The 20,301-nt window shown below is 41.2% G+C and overlaps 1 protein-coding gene across 8 annotated transcripts in view; it reads right to left on the bottom strand.

The window, feature by feature from the left end:
• The window catches only part of INPP4A (inositol polyphosphate-4-phosphatase type I A), a 173,627-nt gene that overhangs the window by 90,621 nt on the left and 62,705 nt on the right, over positions 1-20,301 (bottom strand). For all 8 annotated transcript variants that reach the window (XM_089693465.1, XM_089693462.1, XM_089693464.1 and 5 more), the window contains exons 4-6: positions 19,835-19,879; positions 16,365-16,483; positions 510-626 (exon numbers count right to left, since the gene is read on the bottom strand). In XM_089693465.1, the coding sequence (XP_089549591.1) occupies positions 510-626; positions 16,365-16,483; positions 19,835-19,879 (281 nt within the window). The remainder of the gene's footprint in view (positions 1-509; positions 627-16,364; positions 16,484-19,834; positions 19,880-20,301) is intronic.

Here is a 20,301-nt window from a genome sequence, read left to right as displayed (position 1 = left end):
CTACAATTAAAAGACCCCTTAATAGCAGGCGCACTGGGAAATCGTTTAAAGTATTTTTCATTTAGAAAAAAAAATACATAGTAAAAGCTGAATCAGGCTTACAATGTTCTACATTTTAGAATATAGCAAGAATTTAGAAATTTACAACTATTGGTTTAACATTTAAAAACTCAAAACAGCTAAACAATTAAAACTTAAAGCCCCACTCCGGGATCGTTTTCAACCCCTGGTCACTAGGATCCATGATCCCCACACCTAGAAGACACAGCAACGGACGTAAAGAAGGAGTTTTAGGTGAGTATACCCGGTTTGCAAAGTAAAGGAAAAAAGTTGCCTAGTAGGATGGGTTAGAGGTAGGCAGGAAGACAGGATGAGGCAAAAAAAAAAAAAAACAGTTTTAGCCCCGAATGGGGCTTTAAACATATTTGAAATGGAATGATCACATCTTATCACAAAATTAGTGCGTTGTTTTTCTGTGAAAGAGGAAAGTGCGTATATAAACAACTTACAGTTCCCTGAGATCGGTCTTTGACATCATACACAGATAGCTTAACCTGGGTCATTTGATTTATGAGAGAGTCCTGGAAGAAGGCAATGCTGCTAAGAAATATAGGATTACTTGTTCCCTAAAATAGGAAAGAGAACAAAAACAATGAAAAAAAATATTAAAGAACATCTCAATTCTCAGAAGTCACAGTTACGAGTGCAATATACTCTGATCAACCATAACATTATGACCACTGACAGGTATAGTGAATAACATTGATTATCGCATTACAATGACACTTAAAAGTGGGTGGGATATATTAGACAGCAAATTACCATGTTGTCCCTGAAGCTGATGGGTTAAAAGCATAAAAAAAATGGGCATGCATAATGATCTGAGCAACTTTGACAAGGGCCAAATAGTAATGGTTAGATGACTGGGTCAGAGCATCTCCAAAACATTACATTATTACATTACATTGAGTTTATATAGCGCCAAAGGGTTTGCTCAGCGCTGTACAATAGAGGGGGGGACAATACATGAAACATTACAGCAGCTACGAACAGCACACGAGGGGTAAGAGGGCCCTACTCTTTCGAGCGTACAATCTGGGAGGGAGGGGGTAGTGGTACAGGAGGAAGTGGCTGTGGGGGATGGAGTGGTAGGAGGAATGAAGGAGAGCAGCAGTTAGGTGAGGGTGGGGTAGGCTTCCCTGAAGAGGTGGGTTTTCAGGGAGCGCCTGAAGGTGAGGAGGGAAGGTAAAACTGCAGCTCTTGTGGGATGTTCCCGGTCTTAAGTGGTCAGGACCTACCACAAGTGGTCCAAGGAAGGAAAACTGGCGACAGAGTCATGGGCAACCATGTGGGGAGTGAAGGCTGATCCAATAGAAGCACTACCGCAGCTCAAATTCATACACACAGTGCATCACAGTTGGTTGTGTTTGGGGCTCTGCAGTCACAGACCAGTGAGGGTGCCCATGCAGACCCTACATGCCTACATGTCCTTGACTACAATTGGCCCCTGAGCATCGGAAGTGGACCATAGAGCAATGGAAGAAGGGAGCCTGGTCTTTTTTATAGTTTTATTGAAGACATTGTGCATATACAATAAGACCTCTCGTCTAGCATTACAGATTACATTGCAGAATCAGATACAGAGATTACCATAACAGCAAACTGAATGCACAAAGTAGCACAATGTGAAATTTTTTTTAAGTTTTTGTTTTAGGTGGCCTAGTCTGATTCAAAGATGGTTGAAGGAACGCAACAGTGAGTTTGAGGTCTTGACTTAGCCTCCAAATTCTCTAGATCTCGATCCAACCGAGCATCTGTGGGATGTGCTAAAAAAACTAGTCTGATCTCACAACTTACAGGACGTAAAAGGATCCTCTACTGATGGCTTAGTGCCAGATATCACAACATACCTTAGGAGATCTAGTGGAGCTCAAGCTGTATTAAACCAAAAACAAAAATGTAATATTTTGCAGCTTACCGATCATTAGATGTGGTGGCTACATTCTTTTTCTCTATTTTTAGGCCTTTTCCCTCTGCTTTCTGGTGATCTGGCCAGTAACACACCTCCTGTATTAGAGTGCCCCCACTCTGGATGAAAGAGCACAGTGGCCACTTTTAGCTAGCAGCATTGTCAGTGTGGGGGGAGGGGAGTGTTAGATGTACTGGCAAATTTAATACACAAACAAATTGAAGCTGAACTCAAGCGAATACTTTATAATCAGTTAGGGCAAACATTTTTTTTCTTTTGGGATAAAGGTTTTCCATAAACAAATTAAAGCTGATTATTGTAAGCTCCTCTGCCAGTGTTACATGATTTTTCTCATACCTGTAACTGATAAATCTGCAGAACAGATTGTTCTACTGGAAAAAAAAACAGACTTACTGCCTGGATCACCAGCTGAGAGTAGAAGAAAGAAAGCCTAAAAAAGAAAACTAATGCAGCCATCACATCTAAAATATTGTAAGCTGTAATATAATATATTTTTGCTTTTGGGTTTAATGCCGTTTTTATGCCTTGATGGGTTATGGTGGGTGGTCATAATGTTAAGGCTAATTGGTGTAATTCTCTGATATATCTAGATAGAGAATGGCTAAAACCATCTTAACATATACAAGAGTACATAATAAGTTGTTACAGTCTGAATGAGTGCACAAAGCAACTATTCCTTCCAAACAGCTTTATTTTACCTCGTTTCTTTGGATGCAGCAAGTATGCGCTGTTATCTATAAGCCTAAAATTATCAGTCAACTTTAAAATGAAATACATACACAGAATGTAATATTCAAATAATTATTGTGTCCTGAATACATTTCTTATTTATGAACTGTACAAAACATGTCCCACCATAACAATGTAACATCAATGATATTTGACTCAAGCAAAGGTTTAATTAGAATCATGTGGACATTCTTCTCTGAAACTACAGCACTCAGTCATTACTAATGAAGAATTGAGCCAATGGGCACAGTGCCAGCCAAGTGACCTTTAGCTGGAGAATGTATGTGTTTGTTTTATTATGATTATGCTTTCCTGAACTTTTTCCTTAACCACTTCAAGTCTGGACACTTTCACCCCCTTCCAGTCCAGGCCAATTTTCAGCTTTCAGTGCTATCACACTTTGAATGACAATTGCGCGGTCATGCGACACTGTACCCATATAAATTTTTTTAGCATTTTTTTTAAACAGATAAAAGCTTTTGGTGATATTTATTCACCACTGGGATTTACATTTTTTTGCTATATAAATGATAAAGTCCAAACAAATGATAAATGATAAAGTTTTTCTTATAAAATGTTAAAAATAAAAAATCTTGCTTCATAAATCTTGGCCAAAATGTATTCAGCTATCTTTTTAGTACAAAAAAAAAAAAAAAAATAACCCAAAATTAGTTTATAACCAAAAATTATAATTTTTCAAAAAAACTTTTTTAATTTTTATATTATTTGTGTTTTTTTCTTTTTTAAACATACTGTCACCCTAGCAGTACAGTGTCACCATAGTGACACTGTACTACTTGGGGGTGATGAAGATTTTTTTCTTTAACATTGATTGTTTTTACAGCCTTTATGGGTGTAAAAGCAATCATTTCTCCTTCTCTCTGGCTGCATTCTTGCAGCCGAGAAATACTGTGCGAGCTGTGATTGGTTACATCTTGTCACATGTAACAAGACTTATTTGGTCAAGAGTACTGCTATATGCCTCTGCAGTATTATTATACAGTATTTATATAGCTCCAACAGTTTGCTCAGCGCTGTACATTATAATGGGAGACAGTACACGAGACAGTACAGTAACAATACGATTCAATACACGAGGGGTTCGAGGGCCCTGCTCCTTGCAGCTTACAATCTAGGAGGGAGGGGATAGTGGTACAGGAATGAAATATCTGTGGGGGATGGAGTGGTAGGAAGAGTAGAGGAGTTCAGTAATTAGCTCAGGGTGGGGTAGGCTTCCCTGAAGAGATAGGTTTTCAGAGTGCGCCTAAAGGTGAGGAGAGTAGGTGATAGTCTGATGGATTGGGGTAGGGAGTTCCAGAGGATGGGGGAAGCCCTGGAAAAGTCCTGGAGACGGGCATGGGAGGAGGAGACCAGGGAACTAGAGAGTAGTAGGTCTTGTGAGGAGCGGAGAGTACGTTTTGAGTGGTATTTGAATACCAGATCGGTGATGTAGTTTGGGGCAGTATTATGAACAGCTTTGTACGTCAATGTTAGCATTTTGAATTTTATCCTTTGGGCAATGGGAAGCCAGTGCAGGGATTGGCAGAGGGGGGTGGCGGATACGGAGCGGTTAGTAAGGTGGATGAGTCTGGCCGCAGCATTCAAGATAGACTGAAGTGGGGATAGCCTGCAGTGAGGTTAGCCAATGAGGAGGGAGTTACAGTAAACACTCTCCATATCAGGTAGATCCTAAGAAATGTCTGCTTCATCTTGGCTTCATCAGGAATGGAGAACACATTGGTTTACCCTGCATGTGAAAATTGCTTTTACAAGAAAAGACTAATGTATTTTATGCAGGATTTAAATGCAGTGCTTCATTTTTCTTTGCTTTAGAATGGTGTCCGCAGAACAGACAGGAGTGTCATCTTTGGAAACTTAAAATGACCACACTATACTTTTACGTATACATATGTAATTATTTTACATGTTGGATATCCTGCCACCTTGGTCCAAAACCACCATGAATGCTAAATATCTTGGGATGGATGGGATGGAATAGTCAACATTTGAGAAAAAAAAAAAAGGCAGTAAACATTGAGGAAAGATGCTCAATGGATTCCGACACATTATGCTGAGATTCATACTTCCAACCATTTTCAATGGCCATCTAGCCCGTGACAAGATCATATTTTAGAGATTTAGCACATGAAACTTAGCCACCATTATATAGTGCCATCTATTACCTGCTCTCATCTATGAGCGAGTCCAGGGCCTGGATTTAAAGTGTTGGGATACTTTTGAACTTGCCTATGTCTACAAAGGGCTCTCTCTATAGTAACAATTTTAATTCTTGTTCTTTGCATGTTAACAACTGAAGGCTGTTGTTTGAAGAGCTGTCTAGCTTATTGACTGAGGACTGAGAACTAGCATTGCACCATGGGGAGCAAGGAGTCAGCTTGCAGCCTAGGATCTCAGAAGTGCCAGCCATCCATGTGGAGTTCTTTAAAGTAATCCAGGTCTTCTCCATAAGGTAAAATTATAGCCAACATGCATTGGTAAATGTGGTGACAAGTTTTCCATGCAACAGTTTAGAACTGCTGCTATTTAAACAAGTGTGAAAACAAAGATTTAGCCTGAGTTCACACTGATGCGGTGCAGAATATGCAACGGTTTCTGTGCGAATTCCGCAATGCATCACAATCGCACCCCCTTCATCGAACCACTGTGGGTGTGTATTTTAAGTTAACAACACCCCGAAATTGCAGTGCAGAATCGGATCGCATGGGTGTGAATACCCATGTGATCAGATTCTAATGCAGAGCAAAAAAAAGGGTCTTGCACCTTTTTGGTGCGGATGTGGTGCGATTTGAGCCACACAAAATGTATGGTTCAAATCGCACTGCACAGAATTCGCATGTGATTTGCACAGGAATGCGGTGTGGTTTCTGTGCGAATTGAAAGTCTGAACCCAGGCTTAAGGTTGTTTATACATAAATGTGAACCCAAAATGTATCCCAATAAGATGGAAGGAGAAATTCTGTATCACAAATATCTAAAATATGTCTTTTTTTAGTAGCCAAAATATTAGAATCTCTAAAACCTAAACCCGGCTCCCTTCCACTCTGCAACTAACCAACTTTATGACAGCATCAACCCCCTGTCCTGCCCCGACCTGGCCACTGCTGTCTACAACAACTCGCTTTCATCCGCTCTAGACTCGCTTGCTCCCCTAACAATACGAAGCATCAGGCCCCAACCTTTACAACCTTGGCAGACTGACCACACCCGGAATCTCAAAAGACACATTCGCGCGCTGGAGCGATTATGGCGTAAAACCAAATTCCACCAAGCGTTCACCCGTTATAAATCTGCCTTCCTAACATACACTTCCTCCCTTCACGCTGCTAAACAAGCCTACTTTGTCACTCTCATCAATACCTTCTCTTCGAGTCCTCGTCGGCTCTTCTCTACCTTTAACTCTCTACTTTCTCCGCCCCCACCGCCACCCAGCGCCTCACTCACTGCCCACGAGATTGCAAACCACTTCCAAAACAAGATTGATGCAATTCGTAGGGACATCGCCACTACACAGACACCCACCCCACTTAGCATTCCTCATACCATACCTCCCTCAACACTCTCCTCCTTTGACCTCGCTACCACCGAAGAGGTCCTCAAGGTCTTCTCAGAAGCCCGCCTCACCACCTTCCCCTTGGACCCTGTCCCCTCACAACTCCTTCGGTCACCCTCCTCCTCCATCCTATGCTCCCTCACTCACATCTTCAATCTTTCCCTCTCTTCAGGTGCCTTCCTTTCCCCTCTAAAGCACGCGCACATCACTTCCATACTTAATAAAAACCCTCCCTGGACCCACCAACCTGAACAACCTAAGACCCATCTCCCTGCTGCCATTTACTTCTAAACTCCTAGAACGCTTAGTCTACAATCGCCTGAGCTCCTACCTCACTGACAACAACCTTCTCGATCCTTTACAGTCTGGCTTTCGCCCTCTACACTCCACTGAAACTGCCCTACTAAAACTCTCTAATGACCTACTAACTGCAAAAAACAACGGCCACTATTCAATACTCCTACTACCTCTCCGCAGCTTTTGACACGGTTGACCATCCCCCTCTCCTAAAAAAACTACACTCTCTTGGCCTCAGAGACTCCGCTCTCTACTGGTTCTCCTCCTATCTATCGCAGCACTCCTTCAGTGTTACCTATAACGCTGCCACCTCCTCTTCACTCCCTCTCTCTGTAGGGGTCCCTCAAGGTTCTGTTCTTGGACCCCTTCTCTTCTCCATCTACACCTCCTCCCTTGGTCACTTGATAAACTCCCACAGCTTCAATTACCATCTCTATGCTGATGACATGCAAATCTGTCTACCCCTCACCTCACCCCTTCAGTCTCCACCCGCATTGCTAGCCTACTAAGTGACATATCGGCTTGGATGTCACTCCACTTCCTCAAACTGAATCTTTCAAAAACTGAGCTCCTAGTATTCCCCCCTGCCCGCGTCCCCTCCACTGACTTCACCATAAATTTCGATAACACAATCATTAGTCCATCCCCTCATGCCAGGGTACTAGGTGTAATCCTAGACTCCCATCTGTCCTTCCAGCCCCATATACAATCGCTGACAAAATCATGTAGACTTCACCTCCGCAACATCTCCAAGATACGACCATTCCTAACCCCGCTAACCACTAAGCAACTTATTCACTTCCTTGTCATATCACGCCTCGGCTATTGTAACTCCCTCGTCATTGGCCTACCTCAACGAGGCTATCCCCCCTTCAGTCTATCCTGAACGCTGCTGCCAGACTCATCCACCTCACTAACCGCTCTGTATCTGCCACCCCTCTCTTCCAATCCCTCCACTGGCTCCCAGTTGCCCAATGGATAAAATTCAAAACACTAACTATGACATACAAAGCCATCCACAACACTGCCCCAATTTACATATCCGATCTTATCTCTAAATATCACCCAAACCGTACACTCCGCTCCTCGCAAGACCTCCTACTCTCTAGCTCCCTTATCTCCTCCTCCCATGCTCATCTCCAAGACTTCTCCTGGCCATCACCCATCCTCTGGAACTCCCTACCCCAATCTATCAGACTATCACCTACTCTACTTGCCTTTAGGGGATCATTAAAAGCCTATCTCTTCAGGGAAGCCTACCTCGCCCTCTGCTAATACTGGAATCCTCTACGCTTCCAACCACTCCATCCCCCACAGTTTTATCTATTGTACCACTCACCCCTCTCTCCTAGATTGTAAGCTCCAAGGAACAGGGCCCTCAATTCCCTCTTGTATTGACCTGTATTGTTACTGTATTGTCACCCACTATAATGTAAAGCGCTGAGCAAACCGTTGGCGCTATATAAATCCTAAGATGATAATTAAGAATCTGCTTGCGCTCCTATGTAAAATACAATTGGTAAACGTGTGAAGCTGCTAACATCTGATCCAATACCCCAAGATCAAAACAATGCAGAAGAAATACAAATGATGTAGCGCTAAAACACCCAGTTAAAGCGTCAGTGCCTTAGGACATGCAGCATGATGTTAAAATCCTATATGAACATAATACATATATGTGCGTGATGATACTGACAAAATGGAAAACAGATGTGCAACCCCTACACACAGTGCACATATATGAATATAAAGTCCAGTGATCCTGTATCAATATTTGCACTCAAACAGAGTCCTTGGACTGTATGTGGGCCCGCACACCACCACGTGCAATCCGAAATCAGCTGAAGTGGCCTCTCACCTCCTCCCTGCGACCCTGCAGGGCCACAGAGCTTTATCAGATCCCCACTGAGTCAAGGTATGCTTCCTCTTGAGTGGATGGTTGGTATATCCCCAGTATACAGCTTCCACCTCTCCTGTGGTATCCTCCGAGGTGAGCTGAGCAGGATGCACCCCAGCTCAAACCCCCATGGGATAAAGGAAGCAAAAGACATCCTCCATAGTGTAAAACCGTTTAATAAATGCCGGAAAATAAATGTATAATACACTCACATTTGCCAAATAACATACAAGCTGTTTCCCATAGCATGGGTGTATGCGTGTGGCTGAGGGTGTACCAAGATGGCGCCGCGCCGGAAGTGCGTCACCACGTATTGCCGTCGACGCGTTGCGTCACGTGACCCCGTGACTTCCTCAGGACTGACGTGATTGGTCTATAGCACTCACTTAAATAGGCCAGCCTTTCCTCCAATCGTGACCCGCTGGGAGTGGTCACGGCGGCCATGTTCTTGTAGCCCGTCGATCTTCTACTTACACATAGCCTGAATAGGTGTATATAGAAGTATACATACACCACAGGCTTCAGCTCTAGCACAAAAAATCGTGCCAGAACCGATGTGGAATGTAATGGTAAGTAATTATGATGTACTAAATCCACCAGCAAAATGTAAAAACACATATATGAAAAATGTGATGAATCTATAAACAAAAAGCCTCCTGAAATGAACTTTATTAGGGAGGTAAATAAAATGCAAATGCAAATCTAAAAAATAATGATGATAAAAATAATAATGAAATGTATATAAAAAATATATATATATATAAAAAATATATATATATAAAACAGGTAGATCACAGAAAACCGCCGCTCTCTATTTGAGGAGATAAATATTGCCAAAAATCTTGGGAAAAAAACATATAAATAAAAAAATAAAAATATAAAAATAAAAATACCACCTCTAGACATACGCTGTTCACCCTTCATATGGTTACATATATGAATGCAAATAACCAGAAAACACATAAGTAACTCAAGATACCACACAAAAGAAAAATTAATAATTGCTAATGAAGCAATTTAAATCAAAATCAATGTTAAGCCCTTTGGGCGTGTGTGTATCTAAAATAAATATCCACTTTGACTCCGCCTGACTTAATGCTCTGATCTTATGGCTTCCTCTCCAGTGCCTATGATACTTCTCAATTCCCCAGAAAACCAGACTAGAGGGATCCTTATTATGATACTGTGAGAAATGTCTAGAGACACTATGCTTAGGAAAACCCTTGCGAATATTTTGAACGTGTTCTCTCAATCGGACCCATAGCGGTCTTTTCGTCCGGCCAACGTATTGGAGACCACAACCGCATTGCAGTGCATATACCACCCTCTCTGTCTTACAGGATATAAAATCCTTAATTTGAAATTCTCTTTGGTTGTTAGTAGAGATGAAAGAATGGCGTCTAGGATTGGGGCCTTTAATAGCTCTGCAGGCATGGCACATTTTGCAAGGGAAAAAACCCTTATAATCCAAAAAAGTTGTTCTATTTTTATTAGGAGGATCTATCACGTTATGTACTAAAACAGATCTCAGAGTGGGGGCTTTCCTGTATATAAATTTCGGAATAGTAGGTAAAATTTTACACAATAGAGGGTCCGTAAGCAAAATGGACCAATGTTTGATAAACACCTTTTCAATATCCTTATAATCAGCTGTGAAGTCTAGAATGATAGCCAATTGATTGTCAAATTCCTTCTTATTCTTGTTACTCTTGTCTACCAGAAGGCAATTTCTATCCATGTCTCCTACTTCTCTAATTTTACTCTTGATGTTATCTTGACAGTATCCTTTGTCCACAAATCTATTTTCCATAATTGTGGCCTGCTTAAAGAATTCTTCTTTGTCAGTGCAGTTCCTCCTCAGTCTAATCAGCTGTCCCTTGGGTATATTCAACAGCCATGGGGGGTAATGGCAACTATCCAATGGGATATACCCATTGCGATCGACTTTCTTAAAGAAAGTATTAGTATAGATCTTCCCCTCATATGTGTAAATACATAAATCCAAAAAATTGATACTTGCCCGATTAACCTCCCATGTAAAGGTGATGTTCTTCCCATTGGAATTCAGCTGATAGAGGAACGCCTGTAGATCTTGTTCTGCACCGTCCCAGACAATGAACACATCATCGATGTATCTCTTGTACAGGACTAACTGTTGTGGGGGATTATGGTATACTGACTCTTCCTCCCAGTGGGCCATGAACAGGTTGGCCACACTGGGAGCAAATCTAGCCCCCATGGCTACACCTCTGATTTGTTTATAAAAGACACCTTTATACCAGAAGTAGTTGTGGGATAGACAATACTCGAGACATTCCGTGATGTATCTCCTCTGGGCCCATTTATATTGGCTGAGCTCTCTCAGACTCCAATTGACTGAATTGATTGCATCTTCATGATTAATGATCGTGTATAGGGCTGATACATCTGCACTTGCAAACACCAATTGATTGATTCCTTTAACATTCTCTAAACATTGGATGAGATGCTTGGTATCTCTTAAATAGGCCTTAGTTTTAATAACCAAAGGTTGTAGAAAAATATCTACATACTGTCCCATTCTGGCCATGACAGAATCTATCCCATTGACTATGGGCCTCCCAGGTGGATTATCTGGATCTTTGTGGATCTTCGGTACCATGTATATAACGGGTATCCTGCACACTTCTGGATTTAGAAACTTAGTCTCTTTCTTATTTAATATTTGTTTGGCTTTTCCTTTCTCAATCAATTTAGTCAGGTCTTTTTTATACACATTAGTAGGATCTTTAGGTAAGGTTAAATATGTGGCTCTATCATTAAGATGTACTTCCATTTGTTTTTCATAATAGTCTTTAGTTAAAATCACTATACCCCCACCTTTGTCTGCTGGTCTAATGATGATGTCATTTCTTTTTTTCAATCTGCTAATACCAATAGCCTGAGCCTTATTCTGTATTCCTTTTGTAAAGCTCAATTTCTTAATGTCCATGTCAATCATTTTTTTGAAAACCTCAATCTGATTGTTATTACTTACTTGGGGGTTGAACAATGACTTATTTTTAAGTCCTGTGTGTACTATGTCATCATTGGGAGCAGTAGATACTAGATGTTTGGGTCCTGGTAACCCTAAGAAAAACTTTTTGGTGGTCAATTTTCTGGCATATTTAAGGGTGTCAACGTATATATTGAAGCCATTGGCTTTGTGTGGAGGGGCATATTTAAGACCCTTATCTAAAACTAATAATTCCTCTGTCGTGAGCTTGGTGTTGCTCAAATTGAAGACTCCTTCTCCTATGACTCTCTTTTTCTTTTGAGCCTGGCGGCCTCCTCTGCATCCCCTCCTCTGTCTATACTTCTCCGGCCTGGGCTGACTTCTGCCCTGTCCCTCCAAAAAAAATCCCTATCTGGATGTTCATATCTTAGAGGCTCAAACCTATTGGAGGTTGGAGGTGGACTTCGCTCATGAGGGCGATAATGGTAATCATAATTCTGGTAAGGTCTTGGGCTTCTATCATAATAAGGATTCGGATTATATCCTGATCGGGCATTATTAGGATAATATGGTTCATGTCTAGATGGACCATTATAATACTGGGTGTGTTGGTGATTAGGTCCTCGTGGAGGGTATGGTCTAGGTGGATAGTAATTCGGTCTCCACTGGTTACCTTTCTTAGGTGGTTTTTTGTTATTACTATCCACCTAGACCATACCCTCCACGAGGACCTAATCACCAACAGACCCAGTATTATAATGGTCCATCTAGACATGAACAATATTATCCTAATAATGCCTGATCAGGATATAATCCGAATCCTTATTATGATAGAAGCCCAAGACCTTACCAGAATTATGATTACCATTATCGCCCTCATGAGCGAAGTCCACCTCCAACCTCCAATAGGTTTGAGCCTCTAAGATATGAACATCCAGATAGGGATTTTTTTTGGAGGGACAGGGCAGAAGTCAGCCCAGGCCGGAGAAGTATAGACAGAGGAGGGGATGCAGAGGAGGCCGCCAGGCTCAAAAGAAAAAGAGAGTCATAGGAGAAGGAGTCTTCAATTTGAGCAACACCAAGCTCACGACAGAGGAATTATTAGTTTTAGATAAGGGTCTTAAATATGCCCCTCCACACAAAGCCAATGGCTTCAATATATACGTTGACACCCTTAAATATGCCAGAAAATTGACCACCAAAAAGTTTTTCTTAGGGTTACCAGGACCCAAACATCTAGTATCTACTGCTCCCAATGATGACATAGTACACACAGGACTTAAAAATAAGTCATTGTTCAACCCCCAAGTAAGTAATAACAATCAGATTGAGGTTTTCAAAAAAATGATTGACATGGACATTAAGAAATTGAGCTTTACAAAAGGAATACAGAATAAGGCTCAGGCTATTGGTATTAGCAGATTGAAAAAAAGAAATGACATCATCATTAGACCAGCAGATAAAGGTGGGGGTATAGTGATGTTAACTAAAGACTATTATGAAAAACAAATGGAAGTACATCTTAATGATAGAGCCACATATTTAACCTTACCTAAAGATCCTACTAATGTGTATAAAAAAGACCTGACTAAATTGATTGAGAAAGGAAAAGCCAAACAAATATTAAATAAGAAAGAGACTAAGTTTCTAAATCCAGAAGTGTGCAGGATACCCGTTATATACATGGTACCGAAGATCCACAAAGATCCAGATAATCCACCTGGGAGGCCCATAGTCAATGGGATAGATTCTGTCATGGCCAGAATGGGACAGTATGTAGATATTTTTCTACAACCTTTGGTTATTAAAACTAAGGCCTATTTAAGAGATACCAAGCATCTCATCCAATGTTTAGAGAATGTTAAAGGAGGCAATCAATTGGTGTTTGCAAGTGCAGATGTATCAGCCCTATACACGATCATTAATCATGAAGATGCAATCAATTCAGTCAATTGGAGTCTGAGAGAGCTCAGCCAATATAAATGGGCCCAGAGGAGATACATCACGGAATGTCTCGAGTATTGTCTATCCCACAACTACTTCTGGTATAAAGGTGTCTTTTATAAACAAATCAGAGGTGTAGCCATGGGGGCTAGATTTGCTCCCAGTGTGGCCAACCTGTTCATGGCCCACTGGGAGGAAGAGTCAGTATACCATAATCCCCCACAACAGTTAGTCCTGTACAAGAGATACATCGATGATGTGTTCATTGTCTGGGACGGTGCAGAACAAGATCTACAGGCGTTCCTCTATCAGCTGAATTCCAATGGGAAGAACATCACCTTTACATGGGAGGTTAATCGGGCAAGTATCAATTTTTTGGATTTATGTATTTACACATATGAGGGGAAGATCTATACTAATACTTTCTTTAAGAAAGTCGATCGCAATGGGTATATCCCATTGGATAGTTGCCATTACCCCCCATGGCTGTTGAATATACCCAAGGGACAGCTGATTAGACTGAGGAGGAACTGCACTGACAAAGAAGAATTCTTTAAGCAGGCCACAATTATGGAAAATAGATTTGTGGACAAAGGATACTGTCAAGATAACATCAAGAGTAAAATTAGAGAAGTAGGAGACATGGATAGAAATTGCCTTCTGGTAGACAAGAGTAACAAGAATAAGAAGGAATTTGACAATCAATTGGCTATCATTCTAGACTTCACAGCTGATTATAAGGATATTGAAAAGGTGTTTATCAAACATTGGTCCATTTTGCTTACGGACCCTCTATTGTGTAAAATTTTACCTACTATTCCGAAATTTATATACAGGAAAGCCCCCACTCTGAGATCTGTTTTAGTACATAACGTGATAGATCCTCCTAATAAAAATAGAACAACTTTTTTGGATTATAAGGGTTTTTTCCCTTGCAAAATGTGCCATGCCTGCAGAGCTATTAAAGGCCCCAATCCTAGACGCCATTCTTTCATCTCTACTAACAACCAAAGAGAATTTCAAATTAAGGATTTTATATCCTGTAAGACAGAGGGGGTGGTATATGCACTGCAATGCGGTTGTGGTCTCCAATACGTTGGCCGGACGAAAAGACCGCTATGGGTCCGATTGAGAGAACACGTTCAAAATATTCGCAAGGGTTTTCCTAAGCATAGTGTCTCTAGACATTTCTCACAGTATCATAATAAGGATCCCTCTAGTCTGGTTTTCTGGGGAATTGAGAAGTATCATAGGCACTGGAGAGGAAGCCATAAGATCAGAGCATTAAGTCAGGCGGAGTCAAAGTGGATATTTATTTTAGATACACACACGCCCAAAGGGCTTAACATTGATTTTGATTTAAATTGCTTCATTAGCAATTATTAATTTTTCTTTTGTGTGGTATCTTGAGTTACTTATGTGTTTTCTGGTTATTTGCATTCATATATGTAACCATATGAAGGGTGAACAGCGTATGTCTAGAGGTGGTATTTTTATTTTTATATTTTTATTTTTTTATTTATATGTTTTTTTCCCAAGATTTTTGGCAATATTTATCTCCTCAAATAGAGAGCGGCGGTTTTCTGTGATCTACCTGTTTTATATATATATATTTTTTATATATATTTTTTATATACATTTCATTATTATTTTTATCATCATTTTTTAGATTTGCATTTGCATTTTATTTACCTCCCTAATAAAGTTCATTTCAGGAGGCTTTTTGTTTATAGATTCATCACATTTTTCATATATGTGTTTTTACATTTTGCTGGTGGATTTAGTACATCATAATTACTTACCATTACATTCCACATCGGTTCTGGCACGATTTTTTGTGCTAGAGCTGAAGCCTGTGGTGTATGTATACTTCTATATACACCTATTCAGGCTATGTGTAAGTAGAAGATCGACGGGCTACAAGAACATGGCCGCCGTGACCACTCCCAGCGGGTCACGATTGGAGGAAAGGCTGGCCTATTTAAGTGAGTGCTATAGACCAATCACGTCAGTCCTGAGGAAGTCACGGGGTCACGTGACGCAACGCGTCGACGGCAATACGTGGTGACGCACTTCCGGCGCGGCGCCATCTTGGTACACCCTCAGCCACACGCATACACCCATGCTATGGGAAACAGCTTGTATGTTATTTGGCAAATGTGAGTGTATTATACATTTATTTTCCGGCATTTATTAAACGGTTTTACACTATGGAGGATGTCTTTTGCTTCCTTTATCCCATGGGGGTTTGAGCTGGGGTGCATCCTGCTCAGCTCACCTCGGAGGATACCACAGGAGAGGTGGAAGCTGTATACTGGGGATATACCAACCATCCACTCAAGAGGAAGCATACCTTGACTCAGTGGGGATCTGATAAAGCTCTGTGGCCCTGCAGGGTCGCAGGGAGGAGGTGAGAGGCCACTTCAGCTGATTTCGGATTGCACGTGGTGGTGTGCGGGCCCACATACAGTCCAAGGACTCTGTTTGAGTGCAAATATTGATACAGGATCACTGGACTTTATATTCATATATGTGCACTGTGTGTAGGGGTTGCACATCTGTTTTCCATTTTGTCAGTATCATCACGCACATATATGTATTATGTTCATATAGGATTTTAACATCATGCTGCATGTCCTAAGGCACTGACGCTTTAACTGGGTGTTTTAGCGCTACATCATTTGTATTTCTTCTGCTATATAAATCCTGTATAATAATAATTAGAAAAAATGTCTGATGGGTGGCAGTGAGTTACTGTTTGTCAGGCTACTGCAATAGGTAAACAGCCCTTATCCTTATTAAAACAGGTAAGTGGTGTCTTATACCAATAAATGTTGCCGAGAACATCTAAATATCAGGTAGCCACCTTGCCAAACGTAGTGTGAGCAACAGACCCAATTCACAAACATTAATAGTACTGCACATAAAAACATGTTTTTCTGCCTAGGGAAACAAGACTCACCTCTATGATTTCTGTTTGGGCATGCTTTGTCCAGAAAGCCTGGGGTGGGGTTGTGACACTAACAGCAACAAAGCTATTTGGCTTCCGATCCAATGATGGGGTAGTAAGCTCACTGCAAGCTTAATTAGGGGAAAAAAAAAAGAGGAAAGAGAGAGAGAGAGAACACAATATTTTACATAACATCATTTGCAAATCACTTTGCAACACTTTGAAAACACATCAGATCTCAATGGGGAAAAATATCATGCTGAATATCTATACTGATATGGACTGGGTAATGTGTTAGGATAGCATTGAATGGCCCCCACACTCGCCTGACCAAAATCCAAAAGAACACCTCTGGGATATCATGTTTTAGTCCATCTGACGCTGCCAGGTTGCACCTCAGACTGTCCAGGAGCTCAGTGATGCCCTGGTCCAGGTCTGGGAGGAAATACCCCAAGACACCATCCATCGTCTCATTAGGAGCATGCCACGATGTTGTCAGGCATGCATACAAGCAAGTGGGGGCCATACAAACTAGTGAGTACCATTCTGAGTTGCTGCAATGAAATTTCCGAAAATGGACTAGCCTGTTGCATCATTTTTTCACTTTGATTTTTGGGGTGTCTTTGAATGCAGTCCTCTGTAGGTTGATAATTTTCATTTCCATCAAATGATGGGGCATCCTCACATTCCCAACACATTACCCAGTCCATGATATAAGATATCCAGCATGATATTTTTCCTCACTGAGATCTGATGTGTTTTCAAAGTGTTTTTTTGAGTAGTGTGTGTGTAAAATAAATATATATCAGCTATTCCTTTACTGCAGCATACAAGGAAAGAAAATAGCCACCTCGATCCTTACAAAATATGAAGTAGCTGGTCTGGGTGAGATCAGTATTGGTTCAATTATTGAAAATTTGTAATATCATACTAAGCACAGTAGAGCACAGCAAAACATAATTATATGTAAACCAAGTCAGGTGCCAAGATAAGGTTTGATTGTTCATTATTATTTCAGGGATTGGCCTAGTGCTGTGTTTGCAATCCAGGGGGCTTCCAAGGTATACCCGTAAGAAAACAGTAAATGTCCAGCCTTTGAAAAAAATCTTCTTAAAAGGTCAGTCAGGTGCAACTCTCTTGGTGTTGGCAGCTTTAGTGCCAAGTAACCTAATCTTGTAAAATTTGCTTGGCCAAATAACAATCTTGGCACTTGGCTTGCAGATCGATGTGCATTAGTACAATATTTGTAACCATATTTCATACAGTGAAAGAACTTAAACGCATAATTTGTAACTGTTGTGCTGTTTTCTTATACACGGGACCTTATCAGATGACAACTTTTTTTTCACTTATGAGGGTGAATAATGTTTCAGTATTTATATGGTGGATACACATATGTAGTATTCTATGGAGACAGGTGCAAACTGACAATCCAATGCCATCGGACAAACATTATTCCACATTCATTTCATTTTAGGCAGCCCCTTTAATGCTTAACGGAACTCCTGGTTGATCCTGCTGTTCACTGTCCCTCCCTGCTTGTCTGTGTCCCCACTGTTGCCTGAGATTATGTAGACTAACTGTTGACATCTACTGAGCACACTCCAGTCTCAGTTTCCTTTTAAGCTCTTAATTTCCTCCTTTTCCTTATCCATGCAGCCCACATGACTGTAGAGTCACACATGTGGGAGTATACACAGAGGTAAATGATGTGTCCAACCCTCCCTTTTCCTTTGCGTCCTCATATTGATAAACACTATGGGGAAGAGATATAAGTTAGTGATTGATGGAGGCTTCACCTCCCTGTTAGTCCCAGCACATACGCACTATAGACACAGACTAGAGAGGTATGACACAGCCTGTCATTAGCAGAACCTTCTCCAGATATCTTTACAGTGTGAACAAAGTGAAAGCAATTGTAAGTCAACTTAACGTCTGCTTACACCATTTTATTGCAAAAAATATATTAAGCATTTGCTCCAAAATACAGATTTGTAAGAAGCTTTAAATCATGTTGTCGCTTTTAATTATTAAAATTTTTGCTTGTGTAAGCTCTTCCTAAAAGTCATATGACAGGCAGAGCACCAATCAGCACTGTGTGGACACAGATTCATAAATTAGTAGAGTACTAGAAACTCCTCCCTCAGAACTTTCCCTCAGCACAGGAAAGACATGGGAAACATCATGTGACTTCTGAACAGCAATAATTAGATAAGGTGATAAGATGATTTTTTTTATAAAAAATTAAATAAGGAAGGGGTGATCTTTATACATAAATAGAATGGATGATGGCACTTAAATACTATATGTTTAGTATTACTTTATTCATAGCTATGTTCCAGCAAGACATGGACCTAAATATAAAAGAAACCCAGACTTCTATATAGGTGGAAACAATCCTGACTGCCCCAGTGTGCATGGAACTTTACAGCTGATTTTGTTTAGAAAAGAGCTCCAGGCCAATTAGAAACCCCCCCCCCCTAGTAGTCTGCAAAGAAAGGACCACTGCTCTGTATAGAAACATCAGTCCCCCTGTAACTGGCTGACAAGCCCCCTGCTGAGTCAAACCTACATTTCTGCAAGGAGCAGGAAGCCTGAGCACTGATGCACACTAAAAGTATTTAGGCCATGTAAAAGGAATGTGAATTGGGCTTTAAAGTAGTTGAAAACGCTCAAGGTTTTTTATCTTCATGCATTTTATGTGAGCAGCAGCCCCCCCCCCCCCCCCCCGAATACCTAACTGAGCCCCTTCTCAATCCAGATATGTGTACGAGAGCCTCGGCTGTCCAGGGTCTGGCCCTCCTCATTGGCTGAGGCAGTGGGAGACATTGTCAGCCACAGCCAGTGAGCCAATGAAAAGAGTGGGGGTGGGGCTAAACCGTATCTGCATGTGAATGAACACATGGAGCAGCGGCTCGGGAGTAAGTCTGCTTGGGTGCCCCCACAGCAGGAGGGACAGGCTGAGAAGATGGGGATTGAGGCTGATCTGTGCAAAACCACTGCACACAGCAGGTAAGTGTTTGTTATCTGCCTTTACAATCACTTTACCCTCTCATTTCAAACCATCATTTCAAGTCAGAATAGCTCACTGTATTATCAAGGTGTAAAACAAAAACAAACAAACTAGTAACTCATTTTTATTCTAAGGGCACACCAGATGTGTGGGGGTTACACTGGCAGATATTTCCAGCTCTGCCCCAGTGCAAAGACAAGGCAAAATGCCTTATTTCCCATGCTGTCAGTTCACACAACAGCATACTGCAACATGCACCAACATTTTGCATTGCTGCTGCAGTGAATAGTAATGCTCCTTGCCAGCGTACACCAACGAGCATGCATTAAGCGCTGGTCGCTGGTGCGAAGGAGCCCTTAATCAAATCCACTACTCTGTTTCAACTTTGTGCCTTTCCATTTTTATTGTGTGTTAAATAATTTAGGTAATTAGATAGGGGAAAAGTACTCTAAACAGCGATGCAACTTACCCAAACTAAACTCCAAAATTGGCTCATCTGGGTCTTGAAAGTTTCCTGCAAATACAATACAGGTACAGTAATCAGTAATTTAAGAAATGGTTACATTTTGGGGAAAAAAAAAAAAAAGAGACTTTGTAAATCACTGTGTAACAGGAAGAAGGGTCAGCTGCGCACCAAAGGATAGATGAATATAGTGTGTATTTATTGACACACAAAACACCAGGACATGAATACAGGACATGTTAACGCGTTTCACACGATCTCCTGGTTAATCATACAAGATCGTGTGAAATGCGTTAACAGGTCCTGCATTCATGTCCTGGTGTTGTGTGTCCTATGAATCTATACACTATATTCATCTATCCTCCGGTGTGCGGCTGACCCTTCTTCCTGTTGCATCATGTGTGGTGGCGAGCCAGAGCCTAAACCTGTTGTGGATTGATCTGGATTGTTTGCCTGAGCGGTATACCTTTGTT

The sequence above is a fragment of the Staurois parvus genome, unplaced genomic scaffold (assembly GCF_062004578.1).
Source record: "Staurois parvus isolate SC_StPar_1 unplaced genomic scaffold, SC_StPar_1.0 ptg000634l, whole genome shotgun sequence".
Taxonomy (NCBI): Eukaryota; Metazoa; Chordata; class Amphibia; order Anura; family Ranidae; genus Staurois; species Staurois parvus.
This window is presented reverse-complemented; position numbering and strand designations above follow the sequence as displayed.